This window comes from Xiphophorus maculatus, chromosome 11 (genome assembly GCF_002775205.1).
Source record: "Xiphophorus maculatus strain JP 163 A chromosome 11, X_maculatus-5.0-male, whole genome shotgun sequence".
NCBI classification, from domain to species: Eukaryota; Metazoa; Chordata; class Actinopteri; order Cyprinodontiformes; family Poeciliidae; genus Xiphophorus; species Xiphophorus maculatus.
Genome location: NC_036453.1, coordinates 18,154,549 through 18,181,278, shown reverse-complemented (window position 1 = coordinate 18,181,278; position 26,730 = coordinate 18,154,549). Strand labels below are relative to the sequence as shown.

Sequence of the window (26,730 nt, the reverse complement as noted above, 5' to 3'; positions counted from 1 at the left end):
TATTAAAGGGCCCAGAATATACATGCATAATGTGACTACATTTTTCCACATTTTGAAAAAAATAAGTGGCTGCCTGGCTTAGCTGGAGATCACGTTCCATGTACTACAGTATCAAATGTGTAGGAAGGTGATGCTGAATGTTATTTACTTAAAGCCATGTGTCTCTTCAACCCATGGAAACACAAAGCCAATGTGCAATAGTGTGACGGGGTTTAACAGAACAATGGTTTAAAGCAGGAGGCCCTAGACTCAGACTTCAAAACCATTTATGTATTTAAAAAGGGGACATGTAAGCATTCTTTTTATTGCTAAATGTCCCATTTTTTACCAGAAAATTTATATACACCATATTCCCAAAGTTGCCAGCTCATCCAATCAGATCATTACATTCAGGATTTCCAGTCACCCCAATGGCCACAGGTATATAAAATCTTGCACCTTGCCATGCAGACAGAAGGAAATAGTTGTGAAAAGATGGGTTACTCTAGATAAGTGACCCACCTGTGCAATTAGTCCAGTTGTGAACATTTATAAGTAGTTTTTATTCAACAGTCGACTGCTATACTAAAGTGGAAGTTATCAGGATCAACAGCAACTCAGCCACAAAGTGGTTGGCCACATCAAACCATTGATTGGGGTGAGCAGATGCTGAGGTGCACATAGAGGTCACCAATTTTCTGCAATAGCTACAGACCTTCAATAGAGATGAAAGAAGTTTGGGTGGCAAAACAGCTGCATTTATGCCTTACATCACCAAGTACAATTCAAAACATTTAGATGTAAAGCACATGGCGACAGTGAAAGAGTTTTCTCTGAAGTGACAAAATATTTGGTAATTCGGTTGATCAATTTGAACAGGCCTTGCTAGGAGAACAACACTTGCCTGACTTCATTGTCAAACGTAAAGTTTAATGCAGACAGGATAATGGGGTGGGCTATTTTTAAGGAGTTGAGCCTTTGGTTCCAGAGAAAAGAACTCTTAATTATTCCAAATACCAAGATATTTTTTGGCAATATTATGCACCAGACTATTTGGGGACCGTTTAATCCCAGTTCCTGTTTCAATGAAAGCATAACATTTGGTGTAGAAGAACTTGACTGCCAGACCTCCTGGTAGCAGTAGAGTGTAGACTGTGAGCCAGGTCTTCTTGTCCAACACCAGTGTTGTTGTTGTTTAGTTTCTGATCATTCAGAAACTAAACAGCTTGATAAACCTTGGGGAGAACCTTCCTAGACGTGTTGATGGGCCGACATCTTAGTAACACCTGGGTTAAGAATGTGATGTCACTCGAATCCATATGTGAGTAAAGGCAGATAAACAAATACTTACATATACAGCTCTGGAAAAAATGAGAGTCCACTGCATTGAACCCCATTGAAAACCTCCTGGTTATTCCACCAAATATTGATTTCTGAACTCTTCCTGAGTTAAAACATTGGTATTGTTGTTTCTAAATGAATATAAACTTGACTTATTTGCTTTATTTGAGGTCTGAAAGCACTGCGTTTTTTTGTTATTTTGACCATTTCTCATTTTCTTGTAATAAACAGAAAATTTTTTGCTTGGATTTTCAGCGACATGTTGTTACTAGTTCATAGAATAAAAGAACAATGTTCATTTTTACTAAAACATATACCTATAAAAAGTAAAATCAGAGAAACTGATCATTTTAAATGTTCTCTTAATTTTTTTCCAGACCTGTATATAAAGTCTATCTAGAGTTGGAAAGGATGATGTAACATTTTGCAAGCTGAAAAATAACTAGCGTTGGTAGCCATGTGAATTTTTCTGTGAATTAAAAAAGTTTAATTCTTCTCTCAGTGTGTAGAAAATTAGATAATTCAATTTATTTAAAATAAAATAGTCCAGTAAGAAAATTTCTGTATTTACATTTGTTACAATTTACTGTCAGTAGTATGAAAGTTAACATTGTAGAAATTATACAATTTGTTTAAAGACCATGCAACAAAATGATTATTCAGATTTTAGGTCATTTGGATTTGACCTTTAGCATACAATATGATTTTAACAGCTCATGCTTTCCTCAGAGGTCTATCTAAGTGCTGCAGCTCTATGTAATAAACCATCTGGTGGATCAGAGCAGGCTTTCACTTGTAATGTCTGATTTCACAAAACAGTATCGCAACAACCCAAAGTGAGACAAGATGGTTGTGTCTGCTGTGTCTATGTTTAACACGTTGTCTGCGGATTTGGTTGAATGCAAAACATTTTGTTTTTGCTGTTTAGAAATCTTGTTTTTCCCGTTTTCTTATTCTGCATCTGTGACATCAATTTTGTCTGAACTGATGTTTTTCAGTTAGCTGAGACTTAAAACACATATTTTCGGTCACTCTGGATATTGATTTTTTTTGTGTGACTGTGACAGCTTGATTTAGTTTTTTTTAATCTGCTCTGGCATAAACCAACTCAAGCATATTTCTTAAAAATGTATACATTTCATCAACATCCGAATGTAAATCAATTTTTCCAGTTTCAGAGTCCTTGCAGCTCTCTGCTTTGATCCTTTTTGATAGCAGTGTTGCAGCACTTTCTAGGTGATAAAAACAGGCAAATTAATACATGATGCAAGGTCTCATTGGGGAGAAAAATAATGTCTGGCTTCACAAATAATTTTTAAAGCTTTCAGCTGATGAGTTTATTAAATGGTACAATCTGTTCAGTGCTCCTCTGTCAATGCATTGACACACAAACCATCTCAGCGAGGCTAAATGTGTGTTTTTTTTTTAGATTACTGCACTAAGTGGTCATAATTCCATCTAATGAAAATTTGCCTGTTTATTTCAGCTCAGGGATCACTCAACACGCTGTCTGCTGTGTACCCTCGTAAATGCTGCTGCGCCATATTGATTCCTGGATTTATTGATGAGCAGTATTCAAGCTCGACGCCAAATCTTACCCCCCTCTTCTAGCTGTCATCTCACTACGACATCTCTCTCATTTATTAGGTGGTCTACAGGAATAATGAGTTCAGACTGGAACTGTCACGGCTGGCTGAGCAGCGGGACCCCAAGATCAGTATCCATGGTGACCTGATATTCAGCTGTGAAAACGTGGAAGCTCTGGAGCCGGTCACCTTCGACACGCCGTCTGCCTACCTGACATTGCCCAGGTGGAACACAAAGAAGACCGGCGCCATATCTTTCGACTTCCGCACCACAGAGCCCAGCGGCTTGCTGCTGTTCAGCCACGGCAGCCAGCAGGGAGAGCTGCCCGACAGGAAGCCCCGCGCAGACTTCTTCGCCATAGAGCTGCTGGAGGGATTTCTCTACCTGGCCATGGACATGGGCTCTGGCAGCATTAAGATTAAGGCCAGCAACAAGAGGCTTGACGATGGCGAGTGGTGGCATGTGGACTTCCAGAGAAAGGGGCGCAATGGTGAGATAATTTCATGCATTTGTGAAGGCGAGGGGTGGAGGTGGGGAGCCTTCTGTCTGCTTCTGTGTGTCTCCAGTTTTAGCTGTTGGGCATAAAGGCCTCCAAGCTGTGAAATTGCCATATGCCAGCATGGATACAGTGACATCCGCACGTTCCTGCTGCTTTTTATTCGCTGCAGTGAAACAGGCGCACATATTAGGTTTTAATTATGATGATATTTTGGGATGGTGTAATCTCGAAATGACATTTTGAAATTTGTGTTAACCTATTTCACAAGTGGCCAATTATACAGTTACCTTGTTCAAGTGAAACTGTTAAATGGCCTGCTGTATTTGAGTAATGAAAATGTCTTATTAGCAGAATCCAAGTGAGACACACTGATCTTTTCGTTTGTATTCCTGCTATGCATAAGTGAGAAGTACCCATATAGCTTGAAGGTTTTTTTTTTAAAACCACAGTTTTCATTTTAGTTTTGTTGAGATTCGTATATTTTAGACCAACACAAATTGCCACATAGTTTTCAAAAGATTTTATTTTCTTTTGGAAACTATTGAAAACGAAGGATCATGGTGTGCATTTGTCTTCATTCCCTCTAAGTCAATATTTTGTAGAACCATCTTTCCCTGCAGTTACATCTTCTGATCTGTTGGGAATTGATTCTTTCAGCTTAGCGCATGAAAATTCTCTGCAAAAGGCTCATTTAGACTGAATGGAGAGCAACTGTGAACAGACATTTTCAAGTTTTGCCACAAATTCACAAATGGGTTGAGGTCTTGATTTGACTTGACTTGGTCGTTCTACCACATTAATATGTTTTGATCTAAAACAGCCTATTGTAGCTATGGCTGTAAGTTTTGGGAAGTTTTCTGCTAGAAAATTCCATTTTAATCTCAACGCTTTTTCAGTCTAACATTTTTTTTCTGTTATTGCCACCTATTTAGCTCCTTTCATTCCTTCATCACATCAAACCAACTTTTCAAAAGAAAACACTCCTGTGGCATGATGCTGCAACCAATACTTTTTCTTGTGAAAATAGTGTGTTCACGGCTGTACCTTAGTTATCTTTTACACAGTAGTTAACATGTGCATTATAACTTTAAATTTTGTGAGCACCTTGTTCTATATGTTTTCACATTTCTTTTCTCTTCCATATAGAGATTGCCCCAAATGAGCTATGGAGCTCTGCAGCTCCTCCAGTGTTACCATAAGCCTCATGGCTGCTTCTTTTTATTTGTGCTGAGTTAAAATCATAAACAGGTGGACAGTGTTTAATAATTTAATAATTTGGTGACTTCTAACATTCTGTCTACGCTGAATTTCACTGAGGAAAAACAGAGTAATTTGTAAAAAAATTAAATAAATAAAACCATGTATCCTTTTCTTTTCACTTCACAACTATCTGGACCTTAGTGTTGCTCAATTACATGGAAACAATTTACACATAAGACTAAGCTCAAGAGCACTGAATACGCTTATGAGTCACTGTTATACAGTGAGCAAAATGTGGATATCTAATTTGAACCTTCATTCAAATTTTAAGCTCTTAAACACTGAGCAATGTCTTCATGTGGATCCTTCAAAATTAGCGAGTTGGTTCCCATTACCGTAGCCTTATACTTTGTTTATGCATTTCACTCAGCACCACCCACACCCAGCTGCTGTTTCCTTTTTCTTTTCCAAAGCATCAAAACCCTTCTACGAGTTCAAATTGGTTCAGTGTTAATGTCCACCCCACAGGCTTCATCTCAGTGAACAGCCAGAGCATCCCCTTCACCGCCAACGAGGGCAGTGAGATCCTTGACCTGGATGGAGACATGTATCTGGGAGGTTTACCCGAAGATCGGCAAGCCCTCATTCTGCCCCCTGAGGTGTGGACAGCCTCCCTCGGCCTCGGCTTCGTGGGCTGCGTGAGGGACCTGTTCATCGATGGACAGAGCCGCAACCTGTGGAGGCTGGCTGAGGTGCAGAGCGCCGTGGGTGTCAGTAGTTTCTGCACCAGGGAGACTCATCTGAGGTGCTCCAGAGACACGTGCGCCAATGGCGGACACTGCAGAGAGGGCTGGAATCGGCATATTTGCGACTGCGGTGGCACAGGCTACGTGGGCCCCAGCTGTGAGAAGGGTAAGAGTCTCTGGAAGGGATGGTGGTGGTGCTGCATGGAGGGGACAAGTGATTTTAAAATGCTGCAGGGATGCTTTTAGCACACTTTGGGTTGTATTTTATTTATTAGGCGAGGTGTAAAAAGTGACTGCACAGACAGGAATAATGTAGATACAGAGAAAATTTATCATCTGACCTAATATCCCAGGCCTCCACAGAAATTTAATTTGCGGTTGCAAGTGGATCATTCTTTAGATTCTCATATGTATTTAAATGAGATCCATGAACTCACCTCCAAATATTGCTTTATGTCTTGAAAGCAGTTTGGTAAAAATTACAGCACACTGGGAAAAAAATAATGTTTTATTTAAGGCCTTCTAAAGTAAATAGCAGTATTTTCCCACAGTCGAGTAGTTCATTAATGAATTGTCTGTGTTGTGCGGGTGCGTGTGTGTTGTGCGTTTCATTAGGGATGCACTGGTGCTTGGGCAGAGTCGTTCACCCTGAATCGCTTTGCATTATCCATGCAGATGGTTTTCTCACGGAGAGGCCAAATTACGCAGATCCATTGGCAGCTAATAATATGACGGATGTATGAAAATCCCTCCTGTATTGCATTGGGATGGGAATAAATCCTTCGGAAATTTAATTGCCGCCGCATTTCTCACCCCCTGCCTTCATCTGCTCCAGGCTTTTTCTGCCATCTGGTGCGGCTGATGAAAACTGCAGTCTAAAACTTTATCATTCTGTCCCCAAGATTGTCTCAACAGGGGATTCAGGGTTTTTTTTTCATAAATGCTGTTTATTTTTTTATTTAGTGTTTATTGATTTCAGTGTCCATTAAGACACTCCTGTTCCCTAATTGCACAGAGGCCACAGCAGTGAGCTATGATGGCAGCATGTATCTGAAGGTGGTGCTGCCGAGGACGCTGCACACAGAGGCCGAGGACGTGTCCCTGCGGTTCATGTCCCAGAGGGCCTTTGGTTTGCTGATGGCCACCACATCTCAGCAGTCAGCGGACACCTTACGCGTGGAGCTGGACGGAGGCAGAGTCAAACTCACTGTCAACCTGGGTAAAGCTGCTGCAGCAAATTTAAGCAGATCATTCCACCTGACTTATCAGGACGTGTCACCTAGACAAATGAAATTTGTTTAGTTAGACTTTCTTCCATTCACATCTTCATGCACAATAACTACAGTTGTCTAAAAAGATAAACACATCTCTCGTCTGTCTGTTGGAGCTTGAAATTGTTTTAATGTTGAATTTGACCAAAAATCTGAACTACTGAAGTAGAAAACTCTTGCTATGATCATTCACACCTAACATTAAAAGTCTTATTTTGAAACTCTTGAGGCGTTTCGTTATGTAGCAAAAGTTGTGCTACATAACTTGTGTCATTTTTAGTGACTTATGGGTTAAGTCACTAAATATCTTAACCCATAAAAAGGTGCAACCATATGGAGCAAGTATTGTTGTTTTTACTGCATGAATTTATTTACAATTAAATTTTTTTTTTTTCTTGAAAAGGGATTCTAGATTCAGCAGAGATGGTTCATTTGAATGTATTTAATGTGAATAATAAATGTAGGTATGCAGATTAACAAAATCGCGCATAACTGGGTATAATCTGCACCCCTAGAAAGTGAAGGTAGGACAGTGCAATTCATACACTTTTGGAGTGATTTTGGTAGGCCAGTTTGCAATTGTCCTATGACTTTTCCATTTCAGATAATGACTCTCACTGTGTTTGCTGAAGTCCCAAAGTCTCAGACTTGAATGTCTTTAGATTGGAGCTTGAAGTGTTACTTTATATGATCGATTTTGTCTCTTTGATGTTGACTTGATTCCTTGATTCAACAGTTCAAACAGTAATCAGGAGTGGGTGTGAAAACTTATTAAGAATGGTTTAAATATAGTCAATTTATGGTTTAACATTTGAATATAATTTTGAAAAAAAATCATTTTGCAAACTCACAAAATATATAATTGTCCATGCTGATTTTGAGCGCAAAATTAGCACAATGACAATATGACAAGATCAGTGACGTGCGGTGAGGTTCATAGCGGGTGAGGCACTGACTTAATCATAATCAGATTTACAAATATAGACACCCTGCATGTTACTGTTTACATATGGAAATTTCGCGCATGCGGACAAGCTGGAGGACACGAAGTCTATTCTTTTACATGTCATCCATAGCTGCGCTGCCGCAGTAGAATAAATCCGTTAACTCAATTAAACTTGGACATGTAGATATTATTAATTTCGTGCTGTGCTCCACAGCAAAGGGGAAACCCGTTTAAGTACAACTCAAAACCACGTCTTTCTCGCTCTCTGTGTCAGCAGACTCTTTACCATAGCGACTGACAACAACGCCACAAAAAAAACCGCACTGAAATGTTTCCCACACAAAAAGCAGAACATTCAGTCTGTTGCAGTAGCATGGTTTTAGGCTTCATTGTGATTATTAATAAGTGATTGCTGTGGTAAGAGGAGAAAACTAAATATATCGCTGCATTTTACTGTATGGCTAGCTCCATGGCTAGCTCGCTGTTATCGTCTCTTACTCTGCAGTTGTGGAGTCACAATGTCTGGGATCATGAGCGCCCCCTGCCATGAGGCAGGAGAACTGCCTGCCTCACCTCGAATCTGTTCTCTGCCGTTTCTGATCGCTCCTTAGCACACGAAACACGTTACACACACAGTTGGTGACAAAAAACACTGTACATTATATACAGTACAGACCAAAAGTTTGGATACACCTTCTAATTCAATGGGTTTTCTTTATTTTCATGACTATTTATAAGGCAAGAAATCCCACTTATTAACCTGACAGGGCAGGTTGACCTATGAAGTGAAAACCATTTCAGGTGACTACCTCTTGAAGCTCATCAAGAAAATGCAGAGTAGTAGCAAAGCAGTAATCACAGCAAAAGGTTGCTACTTTGAAGAAACTAGAATATAAGGGGTATTTTCAGTTGTTTTACACTTTTTTGTTTAGTGCATATTTCCACATGTGTTATTCATAGTTTTGATGCCTTCAGTGTGAATCTACAATGTCAATAGTCATGAAAATAAAGGAAACTCATTGAATTAAAAGGTGTGTCCAAACTTTTGGTCTGTACTGTACATAAGTTAAATTATGAAAAATTAGTTCATACATTAAATGTTTTTAACCATTTTATTGGCGATGTTCAGACAGGAGGAACTTGCTCCCATAGAATGGCAGCCAGTGAAGTTAGCGAGAGCTTGCGCAATCCCAGGTGAGGCTCAACTCGCTGCTGCCTCACATGCATTTGAATGCTGAAATGCGAAAATTCAGCGATTTTAAAGAGAAAAAAAATCAAAAGCTAAATGAAAAATAAATACTTTGTAGTACAAACCACAGGGTAAAAATAGCAATTAAAATTATTTTATCATTATTTTTCCATGATGACAGGTGAGCCTGTGCCTCACTTGCCTCCCCTGACCGCATGCCACTGGATAGGATGTTGGAGCCAGAGTTAGTATGCACATTCTTGTAGTCAATTCACTTCATTTAAAATCACCCTGACCCTCTGTGTATTGTCCTAATTTCATTATGAGAGTCATTGTTATATATAAAAAAAGAAAGTACAGGGAGTGGCTTTGACATTTGATAAAAATCAGTGTTTCCATGGTAGCCTGGTCAAATTAAGCAGTGCAGATCAGTTATTCAGATTTTCTCGGTGGAAAAGCAAATCAATTACACTCGTGCATGTTTAAGGAAATACTGTGGAAATTTTAACCTTTATTGAAAAGGTTTTGGCACAGAAAGACAAACGGAGAGATTGCCATCTGGAACCATTTAAGCTTCAGTCATGTGGTAGGCAACATTATATATCAGAAAATGTGTCATGTTTAATGAGTTTAAAGTAGAGGCACTCTACCAGGCAGACAAGTACCAGGAATAAGCAGAGTAAAAGGTTATATTTATAAAGGCAACAAGAAACTTGCATATAATGCACAAGGGAAACAGAATGTGGAGCGTGGGCAGCATAATGCAGGGAACGATGCAAATAATAGTGAAAACCAGTGAGCTTATGCTTGGGAAAGGATGGAGAATGATATAGGGACTTGTTAAACAAAAAAAGAGGAAGTTTCTGATGAGCTGTTGATGCAAACCAAACAGGCAGACTGAGGGAAAGTGACTATTCCATTGGTAAAATTTAATTTAAGTATTAAATTAAAAAATTTAAATATTGACTTTAATTAAAGTGCAAAATATAATGCTTCCACCATCTTAGTCAAACAAAACCCTTTTCAATGAGCTTATTTGTGCTTTAATAAAGCCCAACAAAACAAGGGATGCTGCACCTTTTTAAACAACTGTACATGTGCATGTTTCGTCTGCCTCTTTATTTCTCTCTAGCTATACCTGTCTCCCTGTCTCTCTCCTCTCAGTTCATCCTGGGGTCGGGTCCCACCCGACTGTCTCGGCTCTATCAGCCCTTCAATGGCTTGTCTGCAGTTCAAGGAGAGGGCAGTCAGAGACCTGATCCATCATTACGCTGAAATATCACCACTTAAACTCCTCACACTGTAGATGGACCCATTGTCGTTCCTTCCCCTCACATTTGCTGGCTTGTCCAGTTTAGAGTCACTTCACTGAGCAGGAAGCGCCAGTGATGGACACACACACAGACACACAGACTCAAAGAAACACATACACACGCCAGCATCAGAAAACTCTCAGGTCTCTGGGTGTCTGTTTCCACTGCTCTGTGATGGTTGACAGCCTGAGAGCACTCCGCCGCCACCTGATTTACACCAGTCTATTGTTGTACATTTCCTCAGGTTGTCTAAATTTTCCAAACTTTAATGTGTCTTATCTGGATTAATCTATTTTTGAGTTGAAAAATGTTATATCTTGTTAACTTGAAAGATCCAATCAGTTTTGGATGTCAATAATGCATTAGATTTGTGCTTTAATAGTTTCGTAAGGTGTAAGTTTGACTGTGGCTGCAGGTTGTGCAAATCACCACTTTTCCTCCCTGTTTAACATGGTAAATAAATTGCCATTAAATCTATAGAATGAGGCTTAATGGCAACTTCAGTTGAAATACCATACATTCTTTGAATAAAGGTGCATCAGCCTAAACATTTAGAGAGTTAACTATCAAACCAGCAATGCATTAATCAAAATCGCATCAGTCAGTTTGTATTACTTAATAACCAAACAGTTCTTGGGATCAAGTGTTTACTTTGTTCTTATTCTTCCCTTCATGTACTGTATACAGGGTTTCAGTACAGACTAGAGATGGAAAGGAGTGGTTTTAATTGTGCATAGTAAATCATTCAGTTCTTTTAATATTCATTTTGCACATGAATTAAGAATTGCCATTCAAAAAGTCAACTGTCATAAAACTTGCATACAAACAACGAAAGTTCTGAGAGCTGTACTGCAGGAGAATAATATAATATAATATAATATAATATAATATAATATAATATAATATAATATAATATAATATAATATAATATAATATACAAATAAACTTTCATGAAAACCCATAATGAAAAAATTGTTTTTTCAGACTGTAAGGCGCTCCTGAGTCCAAGTCGCATCGGTGAAAAAATATGTCATGAAGATAAGAAAAACATAAGCCGCATTTATTTAGAAATCGTCAATCACGTTGGGGACCTTGACCATCACAATGATGTGACCCAGTAACATGTTGTGTTCAGTCAACAGCTTTTCAATAACATGCGGAAAATGACTTTCTGCAGCACGAAAGTCACAAATGGCTTCACTCTGCTGGTGAAGTACGCATCCGAGCAGAGACGCATGCAGAGTAAATCTAGAGTGGAATGGACCAGGGCATAAAGACGTAACTGCATTGATCACAAGCTTTAGCTTGTACAATGTAAGCTAGCCTAAGATGGTTGAAGTACATGAGTATACTAAAATCTGTTTGAAGGTACAAATGGAAGTGGGAAGAGACGAAATAGTAATTTTTGGGTAACAAACAAGGTGCACATTGGTCAAGGAGTGAAATGACCTGAAGTTTAATGAAACTGTTTAAATGTGATTCTTCACAATAAAACCGTAGACAAAAAAAAATGTCACAAGCTTTGTTTTTAATTATGAACATACAATTTTACAACATAAGCTGTTTATTGCATAGTTGTTACAGATGTTAAAAAGCCAATCTGGCGTTATCTAAATAGAAAAATACATGAATAAATCTTTATCGTAAATGTTTTTTTGCTCTGCTGATATGTTTGAAGTTGTTTCATATCAGCTGCACGACATGCTCAAATTTAGCACATGTTCCATTTTCTATTTTCGTTATCTTCTTCAGACGACTTTCCTCACAGCGGTGCATGTTTGCTGATTTACCCTAGAGCACATGTCAGTAAAACTATCAGTCACGGCTTCTGAAACAATCAAACTCTGCCAAAAGCTAAGCATAAGCAGCCTCGCCAGAGCCGGTACTCATGCGGAAAACAAAGTAAAGCTGGTGCACCTTTACTTTTATGGTCAATAAAGCTCTTATTGATCCGAACTTTGATGTGCTCTGTTATGCCTCCAGCAGAGCCAGACACACAGTGAGCTTTGTCCTTTCTCTCGCTGGTTTGTTGTGAAAACTACAGGGAGGGAAGTGGCGGTTTAGACTCTCGAGGCTGTCCCCGGATGGTGGGCTCTGAAAAGCACTGAACTGTCTGCAGAATATACCTTGAAGGATGTGAAATATTCTCCTCTTTTGTGCTGTTCTTTTTTTCCTTTAATCTCACCATCTCACTCTCTCTCTCACCAGATTGTATCAGGATAGACTGTAATCTCAGTAAGTGTCTCCTATGATTATCTTTCGTTCCATGATTTAGAGAACATGCACTGTGATATATTTATATTCTTCTTTCCTTTTCCCCCCCTCATGAAACAGAACATTCGTCTTGTTTACTGTTGCTGCTGTTTCTCTGAAGTACCATTACAGATAACAGCAAAAATGAGACCTTTATTCACTGAACAGCTGCACAGCTAAATGTAATTAGATCCCTTTGTGCTTTGCTCAGGAAACCCAACAATCTAGTTACATGTTTTCTAATTATTTTAGCTCCATAATGCAGTAATCAAATGTAGCTAAATTTGACATATACTAGTCTACTGCCACTCAGTTAATTATCTGTTTGCATTTTGCTAATTGGCTCTCATGCCAGACAAATGGGTTTAGCTTAAGAATAATTAGCAGTTTTTTTTTCCTCATGAGTAAATTAGATCCAAGACTTAAAAAAAGCAGAAGTGAAGATGGCAAGTAGAGATAATCATACATTAAGTATGTTTTAATCAGGAATTGGTGTGACATTATGCAAACTAGTAAAGTGCAAGTTTGCATGATCCTACATTAGAATTGCAACAAATAGTTTGTCAGAACTGCCTTTATATGCTGCATCAAAATAAGATTAGCTGGGATAAACTAGCTTAAGACTAATAATTAAAGAATAACTGGTCACATACAATGCACCAACCACAGGTACTGAGATTTGCCAGAATCTTATTTAAAAGTGTCTCGATTGTAAGCCCAGCTAATTATTGGGACTCTATTAATATATAATATATCCTAAATGTTACCCTTCAGTAAGTAATACTCAGTAAAATGAGTATCACAGCAACAACAAAAAATTTCAAGATGTCTTAATGACTCCATGAGTAGAGTTAAATATTTCCACCTAACATTCATGAGGAATTTTTATGGCATATTTCAACAAGCATTTTATTTTCCTGATAATGACTCTTAGCTTAATCCTGGACTTATATTTGGCTGAATAAACGACTTAGAATAAAAATCAATAAAAGAATGACTGTTTAAGTCTTTCAAAACCAGCAAGGCATCAAAAGAAGGCTTTCCTTTAGATCAACACAATTGATTTTCTGGAATTCAATCCTATGAAATGTAGCGATATTTTATATCTCAGCACAGTCAAATACATGATGAAGATTGTGGTGCTCAACAGATAGCAAGAGGCAGGCAATTTAGGCTCTGCCTGAGATAGCAGCAGTGTTAGAAACAGATAAAATGTATCACCAGGAAAGCTGTGAACATGCTTTATATAGACGCTGGGAAAAGTTACTTCTGCAATGCAGGTTGTTTGCAACCTCTGTGTTTCAATAATTTCGGATTATTTTTGAATAAAATGTCTAAATGTTCCATTTCTCAGTGATTTACAGGATTAGTGTGCGTGATTATGCATTTCTTATTACATGAAATGAAAACCCTAATCAGAGTAGTTTTTATTAGACTCGCAAATGCAACATTTTCAGTTCATTAAGACCTGGTCTCAGCCTGTAATCCTATAAATTTATTAGTTGGAGATGAAGCTTTAACGTCTTTGAAAGGCATATAAGGGCACATTTGCAACAGATTTATTGCACATCTGTAAGACTAATCTGCTGCCCCCTATGTTCAATTGATTGCACTTTCTTTATCTGATCAAGGTAAGTAGAGGGAATGTTTATGTATGTGTGTGAATAGTTATCTTAAAGATATTATTTTTAAGATTTTCTGCGCCTAGTAGAAAATTGTAATATAACAAAAAATTGTGAAATTGGCTAAAGCGAGCAGTTACCCCTCTTTCCTTTAACTGTCTGGGTTTAAAAAAAAAAGTCCCAATGTGTGCCAGCAGATGGCAATGCACTTTCACATATTGATCATAGAACATATGTGTCGTATGTGTGTAATTAAATGGCTTCCAGATATTTTTAAAAGATGATGGCCTATGCAAAAGCCTAATCGACAGATGTGACAAAAGAATGCTGAACCAAGCAGCACCAAACCTCTGAGCGAGTTAAAAATATATCTGCTCTATTAATTTCATGGAGGACATAAAAAAAATAAATAAATAAAATTCCAAGGTTGATAATTAAGATATTTGATGTATAATTGTGACAGGACCAGAGAATGAGCTTCTCTGCAGACAGTGCCTGGAAACCATCCATCACTGGATGCACACAGGGAGGGTAAAAGTTGGTTTAACAAATCCTGTTACAGCGCCCTTAATTAATTCTTGTATAACCACAGAATAATGGGCCACTAGATGCTTCTGAAGTAAGATGCACCAAATTACAAAATGACTATAACACGCTTCGATTAACATGCACGTCACGCACGGCTGGGTCTCGGCGCGCTCGCAGGGATGACCTGTATAGCTGCGGCGGCACCTTTGAAGTCGTCTTTGTTTGAGAGTATTAATCAAATTCAATTTTAAGTGAGGATCAAACTGGACAAAACAGACTCCTTACATGGGCGGCTAGGGCTTGAGCTTCTGGAAGAAGAGCTTGTGAAGTGAAGGAGGTTTGAAAGGAAGCCAGATTTCAAAGAGTTTATGGTCAGATGCCCGGAAGAATATACATCACAGTCCACCATCTCAATACCTCCTGCTGAATCAGAGCTAGATCTCTGTCTTTTATAAGAATGCACTTTTATTACATTTATTATATAGTTTATTTATAATTACTGATAGGCTATCATATAAATGCTGACTAAGTTAGGATGTTTAAATTAGTTAAACATCCTAAGTTAAACATAGGATGTTCAACTTGCAAATTTTAATTCATTTAATTTTTTTTCTTTAAAGAACATCTCTTTAGAATCTGTTTTAAACTAATGAAGGACAAAAGAGCCATCAGGTGAATGTGTTGCAGCATCAAATTTATCGTCGAAACACAAATTTCAGGTATGGATCAGCAACTGAGGACAAATAAATTGATTTTCAGTCACAAAACAATTTTTTTGTGTGTGTTAAACCACACAATGGGGTTTCAGCCCTTTGATACTATATGGTAGATACAGATGCTTTTAAATTTAAAAATCACTTGATGCACTAAGATGAGAAAGAAATATGTAGAGGACAATGTCCTCATCAAACATTTTTTATCTGAGTTCTTCACTAAATTCTTAATGACAGACAAAATAGCAAGACAATCACTGCATTGTGAGACATCTGTTTCCTAACCCTTATGCTCAACATATGCAAGTTGAGCATATGTTTTTTAAAGGATCCAACACTATGCAAACAATATAGTAATACCGTAAAGTATAAGTGTATTTTATGTTTCAATCAGAAAATAGTTAAAACCAAAATTATTAATTCCTTCGGCAGATTCGGGTTAAAAGTAATTTAATGAACATGTTTCTTCTGAATAAAGGAACTTTTAAAGTTTTGGAGTGGAACAGCCAGAGTCCAAACTTGAATCTGACCGAGAATCAATAGACTGAACAAAAAATTAGAGTGATGGCAAAGAGGCCTTCCAACCTTAAATATCTTTAAAAATACCAGTGGAAATTTTCAAAAAGCTGGTCAGAAACTATAAGAAGAGATTCTGATTGCTGTAATGCCATTTTTTGCTGATTACTGCTAATTATTGAGATTGCTTTTAAAAGTTTTAAGAGAATTCTTGTAAAAGGAAAAACAGATGTAGGTAATAGCCCGGATAATTCTGACATAGAAAGGAATCAAAACAACTAATTCAACAGTTTTAAAGATATAAATGAAATAATTAAACCTGCAAGCATCCCCCTGCAGTTCGTTTTTAGAAAAACTTAAAATTTATACAGAAGATCATTCACCACAGAAATCTTCATTCAAAATTAATGTCATCAGTTTACCATATTAATGTTTGCTCATATAAGTCACTAAAACTGCCTTAGATTCTCTCTGATAGAGTTTAAATTTGATTAGTGTGAGGAAATTTTAATGCCAAGGTGGAGTTTGTCAAAGTTCGACATGTGTAAATTGTCAAAATTCCTCAAAAATGATTTGTTAAAAATTGCCTGTGGGAGAAAGAGCCTCTTACGCCATTCTTGACTGAAATTCAAATCCTAAAGTTTCCTGCTGCAAGGCAACTGTGGTTTATATGTAAACAATAAGTAATTGTACTGAACTGTGGTGACCTTAGTGTATGCTCACTGCTCAAAACTCCACTGTTGAAGAAATAGATTGCTGAAACTCATTCAAAGCTTCCTGAAGGCAATTTGGAAAATTTAACATACATCAAAAGTAAAGTAAAGAATAGATTAGATTCAAAGGTATCTCTTTAAAAATGTTAAGGCACACACAATATTTAGAGAAGATATGGCACTGCACACCACAGGAAAACACATCATCAGTGAGGTTTGAATCTGGGACTATCACGATAGGGAGTAGTTTCTAGCATTCTACTGGCAAGCTTCATATCGAATGAAGGATCAATGGAGAAATGTACCGGGACCTTCTTAATAAGAATCTGAAGAAGAAACGACGGTGGATTTTTCAGCAAGAGAATGATCCTGAGCACACAGCCAAGGAAACTCTCAAATGATTTCTGAGACAAAAAATAAAGCTCCTTGAAGATTAGATTTCATAGAAGAGGCCCCCAGAAGCTTTTAAGATTGGAAGACAGTAATGTGGAAGAAAATCTCAAACTCAAACCTAAGAAATGCAAATGGCTTTTTTTTTTACACAGAAGATGACTTAAAGTTGTAATTACTCTAAAAAGCTTTGAAAAAATGTCCGTGATCATGTTCCATTCCGCTTTATTACACATAATTTAATGGACCAAGTTGCCTACATTTCTCCATATGAACTCGTGTAAGTTTTGTGTCAATAGCTTCGTGAGAAATATATTTTCTGAGGGAAACATTTGTTTGCTCAATGTTTATTTTCCCTGCTGTATAAATCATTACTTCCCTGGCCCAAACTTTCTAGAAGTAACATTTTTTTCTGTGTGGGTATTCGTGTATTTGGCCTTATATGTTTAGATAGCACCAAAGCTCCCCCCTGAGCAGCACAGATTAGATGAACAGCCTCCTCTACCCTTCGTCCTGCAAACTCCTATTTCATTACAGCAAATCCTGCCTGTATGTCTGATTTCATGATAGTGATTCACAAGGTAAACATTTCTGCCTTTTCAGCTCTACTTGACTCCGCACAGTGGTTTGTTTTTCCATCTAAGTAAGTACATTGAATGCAAAGGATGCAGGATTTGATGTTATTGATCCACTCAGAGTGCATAGCCAATATTCAGTCCGTGTCATGCGATGTGCTACGTGGAGACACTTAATTTGCAGCCGGACAAGGTCTCCAGGCACGGGTTTTATTTCCCAGAGGATGAAACAGTGTATTGTTCGGAAACCAGCTGATGTTTTTCATTTATTGCCCTCTATGCGTCCCTTGTAATTCTCCTGCGCCCTGAGCACAATTAGACAGACAAACCCCTCAAGGCAAAGTCAGCTTAGGCATGGCCAATTAGTTTCCCAAGCGATGTCAGAACTCCTTTGAACTGCCGTGTCGGCCTGTTGCATAGGCACTGATTCGGGTTGACGGTACTGCAGTGGCAAGCCTCTGCACTGTGACCTATTTTTAAACCAGTGAAAAATGCAGAGGATAGTGAAGAAAATCTGAAAGTTGAATTTATATGAGCGAGCCAGGCCCTTTGCTGTAAGCCAACACAGCTTTTCAGCAGAGATCACACAAATGTCTCAACACACGTTAAATATTTAGCCTGAAAATGACTGCGCTGTAGGTGTTTTGTTCTTAGTTGTACTTTGAAATGGGGTGAATTTAAATTATTGCTTTCTCCTGAATGTTTCTGCTGTATGTGTGAGTGATAAGTAAATGGATGTATTCACCCTGTAAGTGCTTCTCAAGTTTGAGTGCTCGTGTGGAAAGATACTGCGCCCCTGTGATATGATTGTCACTTGACGCTTTCCTCCTCTTAGGCAAGGGACCAGAGACTCTTCTTGTAGGCGAGAAGCTGAATGACAACGAGTGGCACACAGTGAAGGTGGCGCGACGTGGGAAGAACTTGCAGCTATCAGTAGACAATGTGACAATGGAAGGTAGAGATGAGAAAAAGAAACTTGGCCTATCAAAAGTGTTTTAGCAGCTCATGATAAATGGGTTTGTTCTGTAGGCCACATGACTGGTGCCCACACCCGCCTGGAGTTCAACAACATCGAGACAGGAATCATGACAGAGCGCCGCTTCATCTCAGTGATGCCCTCCAATTTCATCGGCCACTTGCAAGCGCTCTCTTTCAATGGGATGCTCTATCTGGACCAGTGCAAGAATGGAGACATTTCCTTCTGCGAGCTTAATGCTCGGTTTGGCATGAGGCACATTGTGGCCAACCCTGTAACTTTCCTAACTCAAGCCAGCTATTTGGCCTTTTCGACCTTGCAGGCCTATGCTTCCATGCATCTCTTTTTCCAGTTTAAAACCACCAGTGCGGATGGCCTGATATTGTATAACTCTGGAGATGGCAGTGACTTCATCGTGGTGGAGCTTGTCAAAGGGTGAGTGATGGGATATTTCACACATGCAATTTAAAGGGGTGATATAATGTGTGTTACAGGGATATAACGCCATTTTATAGCAAACTATATAGCAAAAATGCTATATATCAAACAAAACTTAACTGTATGATGTAAGAAAACTTGCCTTATCAATTTAATACTTTGAAATTGGCCTCTGTCTCTTTATGAAGCTCCCAATTGTATATAGGCAGTGCTTTGTATGAGCAAGTATTTAGGCATGCCAGAATGGCTGCCACAATAGAGTCAAGGATTCTTCAAGCATGCCTGAGAATTTCAAAGCAACACTTCAGGTCTGTTTTTGATGAAGGAATAACATAATATATTATATAAAACTCAAAGTCGATTTTACATAATACTCCTCTTTAAAGTAGGACTTTTACATACAGTATGTATGAATGTCATGTTAATGTTTCATGTTAAAACATGAAAGGTTTTTTTTTATTTCTTAATCCCATGGAAGTTTTTTCCTAGTCGAAATAATACAAATACATCTTAAAGACATTTTTTAAACAAAAATTGGCTAAACAAGTCATTTAACTTTCCAGAAACCATATGTTGACATACACTGAGGGAAAGAGTCCATGCATGTTATTTTCTCACTTCTATACTATATCAGATTTAATAATTGCTGTTTAAGTCAGTCAGGATAAATAAAAATGTTTATCTGCTAAATTAAATTATTTTCAAGAGAATCTTTATAATTTTCAAAATCCAAAGTTTACTCATACTGAGCTTGTTATGCCTTTAGCAACTGACGAAACCCGACATCATGCAAGTTATTTGTTCTATAATCAATCCACTCTGGGGAAAGAACGTTTCAAATTCAAAGTTAAAAGCCCCACAATTATATGATACTAGATGTAAATTCCTGAACTGTAAATGCATGATATAGAAAATTATTTAAATTATTTGTGAGGACAATCGGCGTCCAGGAGTCTCAAGTTAAAACACGATGATAGCTCCCCTATAGAAGCATCAATAACATAGACATGTTTCAAAGGATCTTTTATTTTTCTATTAAAGATATTTTTTCATGGCAAGAACATCAGAAAGTGGCTGTGGAAACAGAGCCAGCAAAGCCGCAATTGTATCATCCCACTGAAATGCCAAGCACAGACTCTCTGTCAGTGAGCAATTAGTCAGCAGGAGGTCTTGTTCAGATCTGGAACCAGCAGCAGAAGCTCCCAAAGACAACACAGACAAAAAAAAAGGCTCCCAACACTTCTGTCAGGATTTTCCGGCTGTTCAGTGTTTTGTGTGAAGTGTGGCGGCTCATTCATGGATGGTTCTTAACTTTGATTATTAACATAATTAAGTTTGAATTAAGTCTGTCTGATGACTATGCTTGAAGTAAAAGACACTCGTTCGCAATTAAATCACATTATTTTATTTGAATGGCAGCAAAAGAAAATGAATTGTTGCCAAGTGGAATTAGTGGTAATTTATGTGTGACATTTGTTATGAAAGGAATTTAAAAATACAGATCTTGAGCAAATATTTTGTCTTATAGGTACATTCATTATGTGTTTGACTTGGGAAATGGACCGTCACTAATGAAGGGAAACTCTGACAAGCCTCTCAATGATAACCAATGGCACAACGTGGTGATCTCCCGTGACAACAACAATGTACACGTACTCAAGATTGATTCCCGTACCGTTACCCAACACACCAACGGAGCCCGAAACCTGGACCTAAAAGGTAAAAGTCATGCAGTTTACATCAAAATCTGACTATTTTCCTGTTTAATTTGAAATTAAAGTTTGCTAAAGAGCATTTCTATTTCTTAACTTGGTGTTTTCCAGGGGAGCTGTACATCGGTGGTGTTGGAAAGAGCATGTACAGCAGCCTTCCCAGGTTAATAGCTTCTCGGGAAGGATACAAGGGCTGTCTGGCTTCTGTGGACTTAAATGGAAGGCTCCCTGAGCTGCTGGCGGATGCCCTTCACAAGGTGGGAGAGGTGGAACGAGGCTGCGGAGGTGAGGGCAAAAAAACCCCATCCCAGATCATTTCTGTAAATGGTTTTCTTGTTGTTCAGCTTGGCGTATTAGGGATTAAACCAGAGGGACAGGAGGCCTCTCACTGCACGCTAATTGTTCCCGATTGGTCTTGGAATTGAACAGGTGTCTCAAATATTCCACATTGATTGGGAAGAAAACAAATTCAGTAAATCTATTTTTTATTTTAAATGTTGCAGTATTTATCCATGAGTGGATTTTGACTTTTTTTTTTTTTTTTTCTTTTTTGTAATTTTTTTACAGTCCAAAATGTAATCTATAAAAACTGCCTAATAAAATGCTGAGAGAGCTGATGAGTGGTAATGACAACTGGGAGTGGCAATCAGGGGGATGTGGAGCAGCTGGGAAAGAAACCATAAGGGAAAACTAAGGGAAGTTGATTAATAAGAACCGAATGAACACAAGAGGAGACGAACCAAAACACAAAATAATCTACTAAACAACAGGAGAAGTATTAATACAAAAAAGAAATATATGTCTAAACCAAAATACACAGAGAACAAAACTTAAGAAACAACTTTTAAACTAACAGTTTTAGCCAAAATAATCCAAATACAAACACAGGGGATTCCAAAAACATTAGGAACATCTCCAGGTCACACTCTATGAAGTCCCTCCCTGTGAGAATCACATAAATAGATGCAAATAAGCCCTAGATCTATCTAAACAGAGTCAGCTATTCCCTCGTGTAAAATCTGTTTCACATTGATAAGTTGTCTTTCATATCTTGTGCTTATGCACCCAACCTTGTAATGCCTATATTGCCCACATAAAAGGCGACTTGAATCTAAACAAAATGTGATTGAATCCCTGCATACTCAGGGATATATACTTTCGATATACCTTTGTAGAAATGACCCCTGATTATTCATTAACCAAAACTCTAGAATTAACAGAGTATGTGCTTTTCTTTTAATGTGACTGGATGTATTTAAATGCCCAAAGTCTTAGTCCTAAGGTAGTAAAGGTCTTTTTTAGTTCTTGGCTTTGAGATTCTGTCATTAGAAATCAAAGTGGCATGACTTAACAAAATTTACTTTTAAAATGCACTTATTATTGATTTATGTTTTAGTTTTTTGTCCCTTTATCCAATGTATTCAGTATATTTTATCAGTGAAAACCTATTTATTTATTTTTGTAGGAAAGCATGAGAACTATTCATTCATTCATCCATCCCACACTGCAGAATTATGAATTGGAAGGGAAACAATGGGTGGCTGTGAATCCCATTTACTCTGTTAACCCTAAATTAAATCTGGTGCAACATACAAACTATTAACTGAAGAGGGTTGAACGCAAATGTAGGCCACTCTCTCAAGATTTTGTTTGTACAACATTCCTAAACTATATAGATTGTTGGATATGTTGGATGTGTAAAGGTAGCCATATGTAAGTGTTTTACTTACTTTGGTTTCATTCACTCCTCTTGAGTAAAAGCAAAGGTGCATAAAATGAAGTGAAAAGCCCTTTGCTTAATCTACTGTGAACACCCTTCAGGGCCCAGCACAACCTGCACAGAGGACTCCTGCCACCACCAAGGTGTGTGTCTGCAGCTGTGGGAGGGCTTCTCCTGCGACTGCACCATGACCACCTACGGGGGACCTTTCTGCAGTGACCGTAAGTAGAGGTGTATCACGCCCGACTGGCTACAATGCTGGAAAATGTCTTTTTGGGGCTTATCACTGACACGATGCAGATCAAATTCCACCATCAATACAGAATTCAGTAACGCATGAAATACACTTTAGAAAGAACAGTCAGTGTTTTTTTTTTTTTACCTCTAAAGGGATGAAACCTTTAGGTGGTGTCCTGCCTGCTACGCATTGAAACGGCTTCCATTTACATCTTAATAGAATTTTAATGAGTTTTTGTCTTAGAGGATTCACAATCTAAGGACTGAAGGTAAGTTTTACACAACGATATGAGATTAATGTGTTAACCATTCCAACAAAATCCAAGCAATAATTATTTCCTCTCTGTGCATTTTCTTTTTAAACATAGTTACACATGACTCACCATTTCACTATATTACAACAACAAAACATATTTCTTATGTAGCAAGGTTATGAATAATACAGCCAACTGTTACCACGGGCTCCTCATATTAATTATAGAAAAGTATTGGGTTTAATAGGCCAACCATGGCAAGTTAAGCTTCATTTGCTGCAGAATCGTTTAGAATAACTGCAAGAAATGTGTCTTTGTGGTAATTGTTTTTAAAATGTGGTTTTATGTTTTACTTTTTAAGAGGGTAAAGTACATTAAGCTATAAGCTCAGCAGGCACTGTAACAGAGGATAATTTCTTGATAAGTGGTGTTCTGGTTAGAAAGTTAATATATAAAGATAAAAAAAAACACTTCAAGGATAGGAGCTCATTTGTTCGCTCACAAAGACAGCAGTTTTGGGTCTGAGGGAAGAATTCAGTGAGCAGTACGAAAAGCACGTAAGGATTAAAAGATAATACTTTGTCATTGATGGTTAGAAGCATGTTTGTTCACTCACATTTTAACTCTGAAGAGAAAATTCAGCAAACCTTTGTGCACTTGATGTTGCAGAAGTCATCAAAAGCGGTTTCCTCACCGCAGGGTTTCCTTGATGTGCTTTTTTTTTAAGTTAAATACACTTTTCTGTAGTTTTCAAAAAGCATCCATTAATGTGCAAAGACAATAAAGGTTGTAACTAGAGATGCACTGAAAGATCCGCTGGTGACTAGAATATTACTGTGTTTAGCTTCCTTAGTCCTAAAAGCTGATCGGAAACTCAAAACTGGACTTTTTTCAATCAGTAAATGAATAAGAAAGTGACACAAGTTTGACACTTGTTCTACAGATGCTGATTATTCCATAGCCTGTCTAATATAATTCATGAATATGTGTGACATATTTAGTCTTTCAGAATAAACATGCAGTGGAATTTGCAAAGTGAGGCAGAAAGTACCGTGCGCTGAACACCATCTGCTGGAAACAATCATAAAAACACACAAAAAATAGTCAGAATAGAACAATTTAAGGATGACTCTCCTCCTTGGCGATCATCCTCCTTAAAACAGTCAGACTTTTACAAATGAAAGCAAACAAGAAGGAGACACTGATATGTGGAGATGGATAGATAGGCCCATGGACTTTATATACAAATAAAGGTAAGATCAGATCCATTTTCAAGCTTATTTTCAAAAAAAGAAAGAGATCAGAGCAAAAAAAAAGAGTAAATTTTTCAGTCAAAAGAAGACTGAGTTATGTCTCTGGTGTTCAAAAGTGACACCAGATGAGGCATCAAAGGTGTAACTTTACAGCTCAGCTTGAAAAGCATTACTGTTAAAGCAGATCTTATCTTTCATACAGTTGCACAAGAAAAAATTGTTTAAAAGGATGAAGTGAACCATGGACATTCTTAGTTTAGTTTTGTCTTGTATTCAGAGAACCTTTTATGTATGCTTTTCAAAGTGTGCCCTGATTTGTTGATTTTCACTTCACATTACTGTCTTGAAATTGACTCATTTCTCTTTTCACTTTCAGTCACTTGCGAGTGCATTTGTTTTTCCACTTATAATTCTGCTTATGTTGTAAGCTGTTTTCTTTGAAACAAACAGACCTCCAAATTTTTTTCCCCTTTCTCATAAACAGCAACAACATGCAGTTGATCCTTATTATTCTTGAATAAGATGTCAAATGAGTTCCATAATGTTGCTATGTGGGTTTTCAGTTTTAATTACAAGTCTACTGAATAAACCACATAAATCCTCCCACCAACCTTTGCTGATTTTTCTTTTTAAACTCCAGATACCTGATTTTACTTTTGTAATTTTGAGACATAATCACACGGCTTAGCTATTTATTAAAGTATTTCCGATTCCAGCATCATGTTATTGTGATTAGGATGTTTTGAACTGTGACCTTGATTCCAGTTTTTCAGTTCAATTCTTTTCTCAAGTTCCTAAAGAAAATGTTTTTCAAATTATGCAAAAAAAAAGACTTTTAACATCACAGCAAAACAACATATTCAACAAAAGCCCAATTTCATGGAAGGTTTTGTGATTTTCATCTCTCCTCCGTTTTTGGGAGGCCTCTCAATCAAGCCCATGCTTAAATGGCATGGCAGCCCAATATCAAAGGTCAACCCAATAGATCAGATCTGTTTGAAGTAAATAACAAGTCTTGTGCTTCACATTGAACCATCACTGAGTCCTTGGAAGCAAAACAAAATGTTGCTGTAGTGTATAAACAATGAACAGTGTAGCAATGGGGTTTTTTTTTTTGCCTTGCAGCAAAACGTTCTTGGATTCAGATCCTCTCTGGGGTTCTTTCAGCATGAATACGCTAACTTCCGTCCACAGTGCAACAACATGAATGTTAGGTCAATTGGTCTCTAAGCTAGCCTTCGGTACGACTCTACGCATGTTTTGTTGTTTGTATGTTGACCTGTGATGGGCTGGCTGGTTAGGGTCAATAGATCTGTGTAAAAACAATGATTAATACTTGGAATTTTGTAGTTTTATTCAGCATGAGATGTCAAAGCTCGCCTCTTTTCACACTGGAAAGTAAATTTTGGTTAATTTTATCAACACCGACAATCTGAAGAATTTTTCCGTGACCAAGGATTAGAAAGAAACTGTTCTGTTGAACCATTTAACCCATAATAGGAAAAGCTGAAATCACTTCTGCTTGGTTTGTGACTCAGTGCATTGATATTCATATACAGACATTGTCTAAGTGAGTTTGCTATAAACATCTGTGCTTATTATTTCTAGGTCATGGCTTCATTACCAGAATTAACAAGAATGATGTTCGGTGCTCACTTTTCAGCACTTCCTCCTCTAAACATATGGTGTGTGTGTAATTATTGGTTAACCTTTGCAGCTACGGATAATTGATTTGGCATATTTATTACCTGCTTGTGTTCACACATTGGCCCGTTTGTCGCAGTAAAAAAAGAGAAACTATAAGGATTATAGATGTACTCATGTTTCTTCCATGATATTTTATTTTTTTCATTCAACTTTAATTTTAGAAAATGTGACATTTAATTTAAGATAAATTGAACATTGATTTACTTATTCATTCTCAGTTCGGACTGAGTAAAGTTTTTAGTATATTCTAATTTATTTAGTTATGGTAATCCTTGCTTTTCCTTTTCCTTTGGATAAATAAGTATAAAATATTTGATTTTATACTTAACACACAGAGGCAATTCGCCATAGCCACTCTTCAAAATAGGAAAGACTACAGTACATGCAATTTACATAAAATGTATGTTTATCTTTGTAAATCAGGAAGTATTACTCTGATGCTATTTTTCCCACTGGTATTTATCTGCCATTCCCCTCTTGTACCCTGGTTAACCAACCACATATTAATCACCTCCTCATCACTTTTACCTCCCTCTTCTGTTATGCCTTTGTCAGATCATCAGGCTAGTTGCTGTTATCCTCCCTGACACCATGTATATTATGATTCTGGTATCCACCATTTTTGAAAAGGAATTTCATTAGTTATGAATAATGTTTCTTCTAATTGCTCTTCCAGTTTTTATTGAAACAGAAAATATCTTCGAAATTCTATCCATACCACTTAAATATTGGTTCTACTTGTGTTCTTCCATTGGTTTTGATAAGTTCCTGTCGTTCTGCTCGCCTCCTGCCAATGACTGAGTTCACTACCAGTGAAAAACATGACAGTGACAGCCATTACAGCGGGTTCCCAACTCGTGTAGAGATTTAAGATATTTCGAAATGTGTTTTGTTACATGTTTTTAGAAAGATTAAAACGTCCTGCTTTGTGGTTTTAGGAGAAATGTGATGTTTCACCTGAAAATGGGGGGGAAAGGAGGGAAAATGTACCAGGATGCGATGCTCGATAAACTGCTGTTTTTCTTTTGACCTTCATTTCAGGTGGATTCATT

The 26,730-nt window shown here is 37.6% G+C and overlaps 1 protein-coding gene across 7 annotated transcripts in view; it reads left to right on the top strand.

Annotated features, from left to right (window-relative positions):
• LOC102229945 (neurexin-2-like) overlaps positions 1-26,730 on the top strand; it is a 167,429-nt gene that overhangs the window by 69,758 nt on the left and 70,941 nt on the right. For 5 of the 7 annotated variants that reach the window (XM_023341840.1, XM_023341841.1, XM_023341836.1 and 2 more), the window contains 9 exons: positions 2,968-3,397; positions 5,135-5,518; positions 6,368-6,571; positions 12,280-12,306; positions 18,217-18,336; positions 18,411-18,792; positions 20,324-20,514; positions 20,619-20,792; positions 22,329-22,448. In XM_023341840.1, the coding sequence (XP_023197608.1) occupies positions 2,968-3,397; positions 5,135-5,518; positions 6,368-6,571; positions 12,280-12,306; positions 18,217-18,336; positions 18,411-18,792; positions 20,324-20,514; positions 20,619-20,792; positions 22,329-22,448 (2,032 nt within the window). The remainder of the gene's footprint in view (positions 1-2,967; positions 3,398-5,134; positions 5,519-6,367; positions 6,572-12,279; positions 12,307-18,216; positions 18,337-18,410; positions 18,793-20,323; positions 20,515-20,618; positions 20,793-22,328; positions 22,449-26,730) is intronic. The other 2 variants (XM_023341842.1, XM_023341839.1) reach the window with 1 other exon arrangement.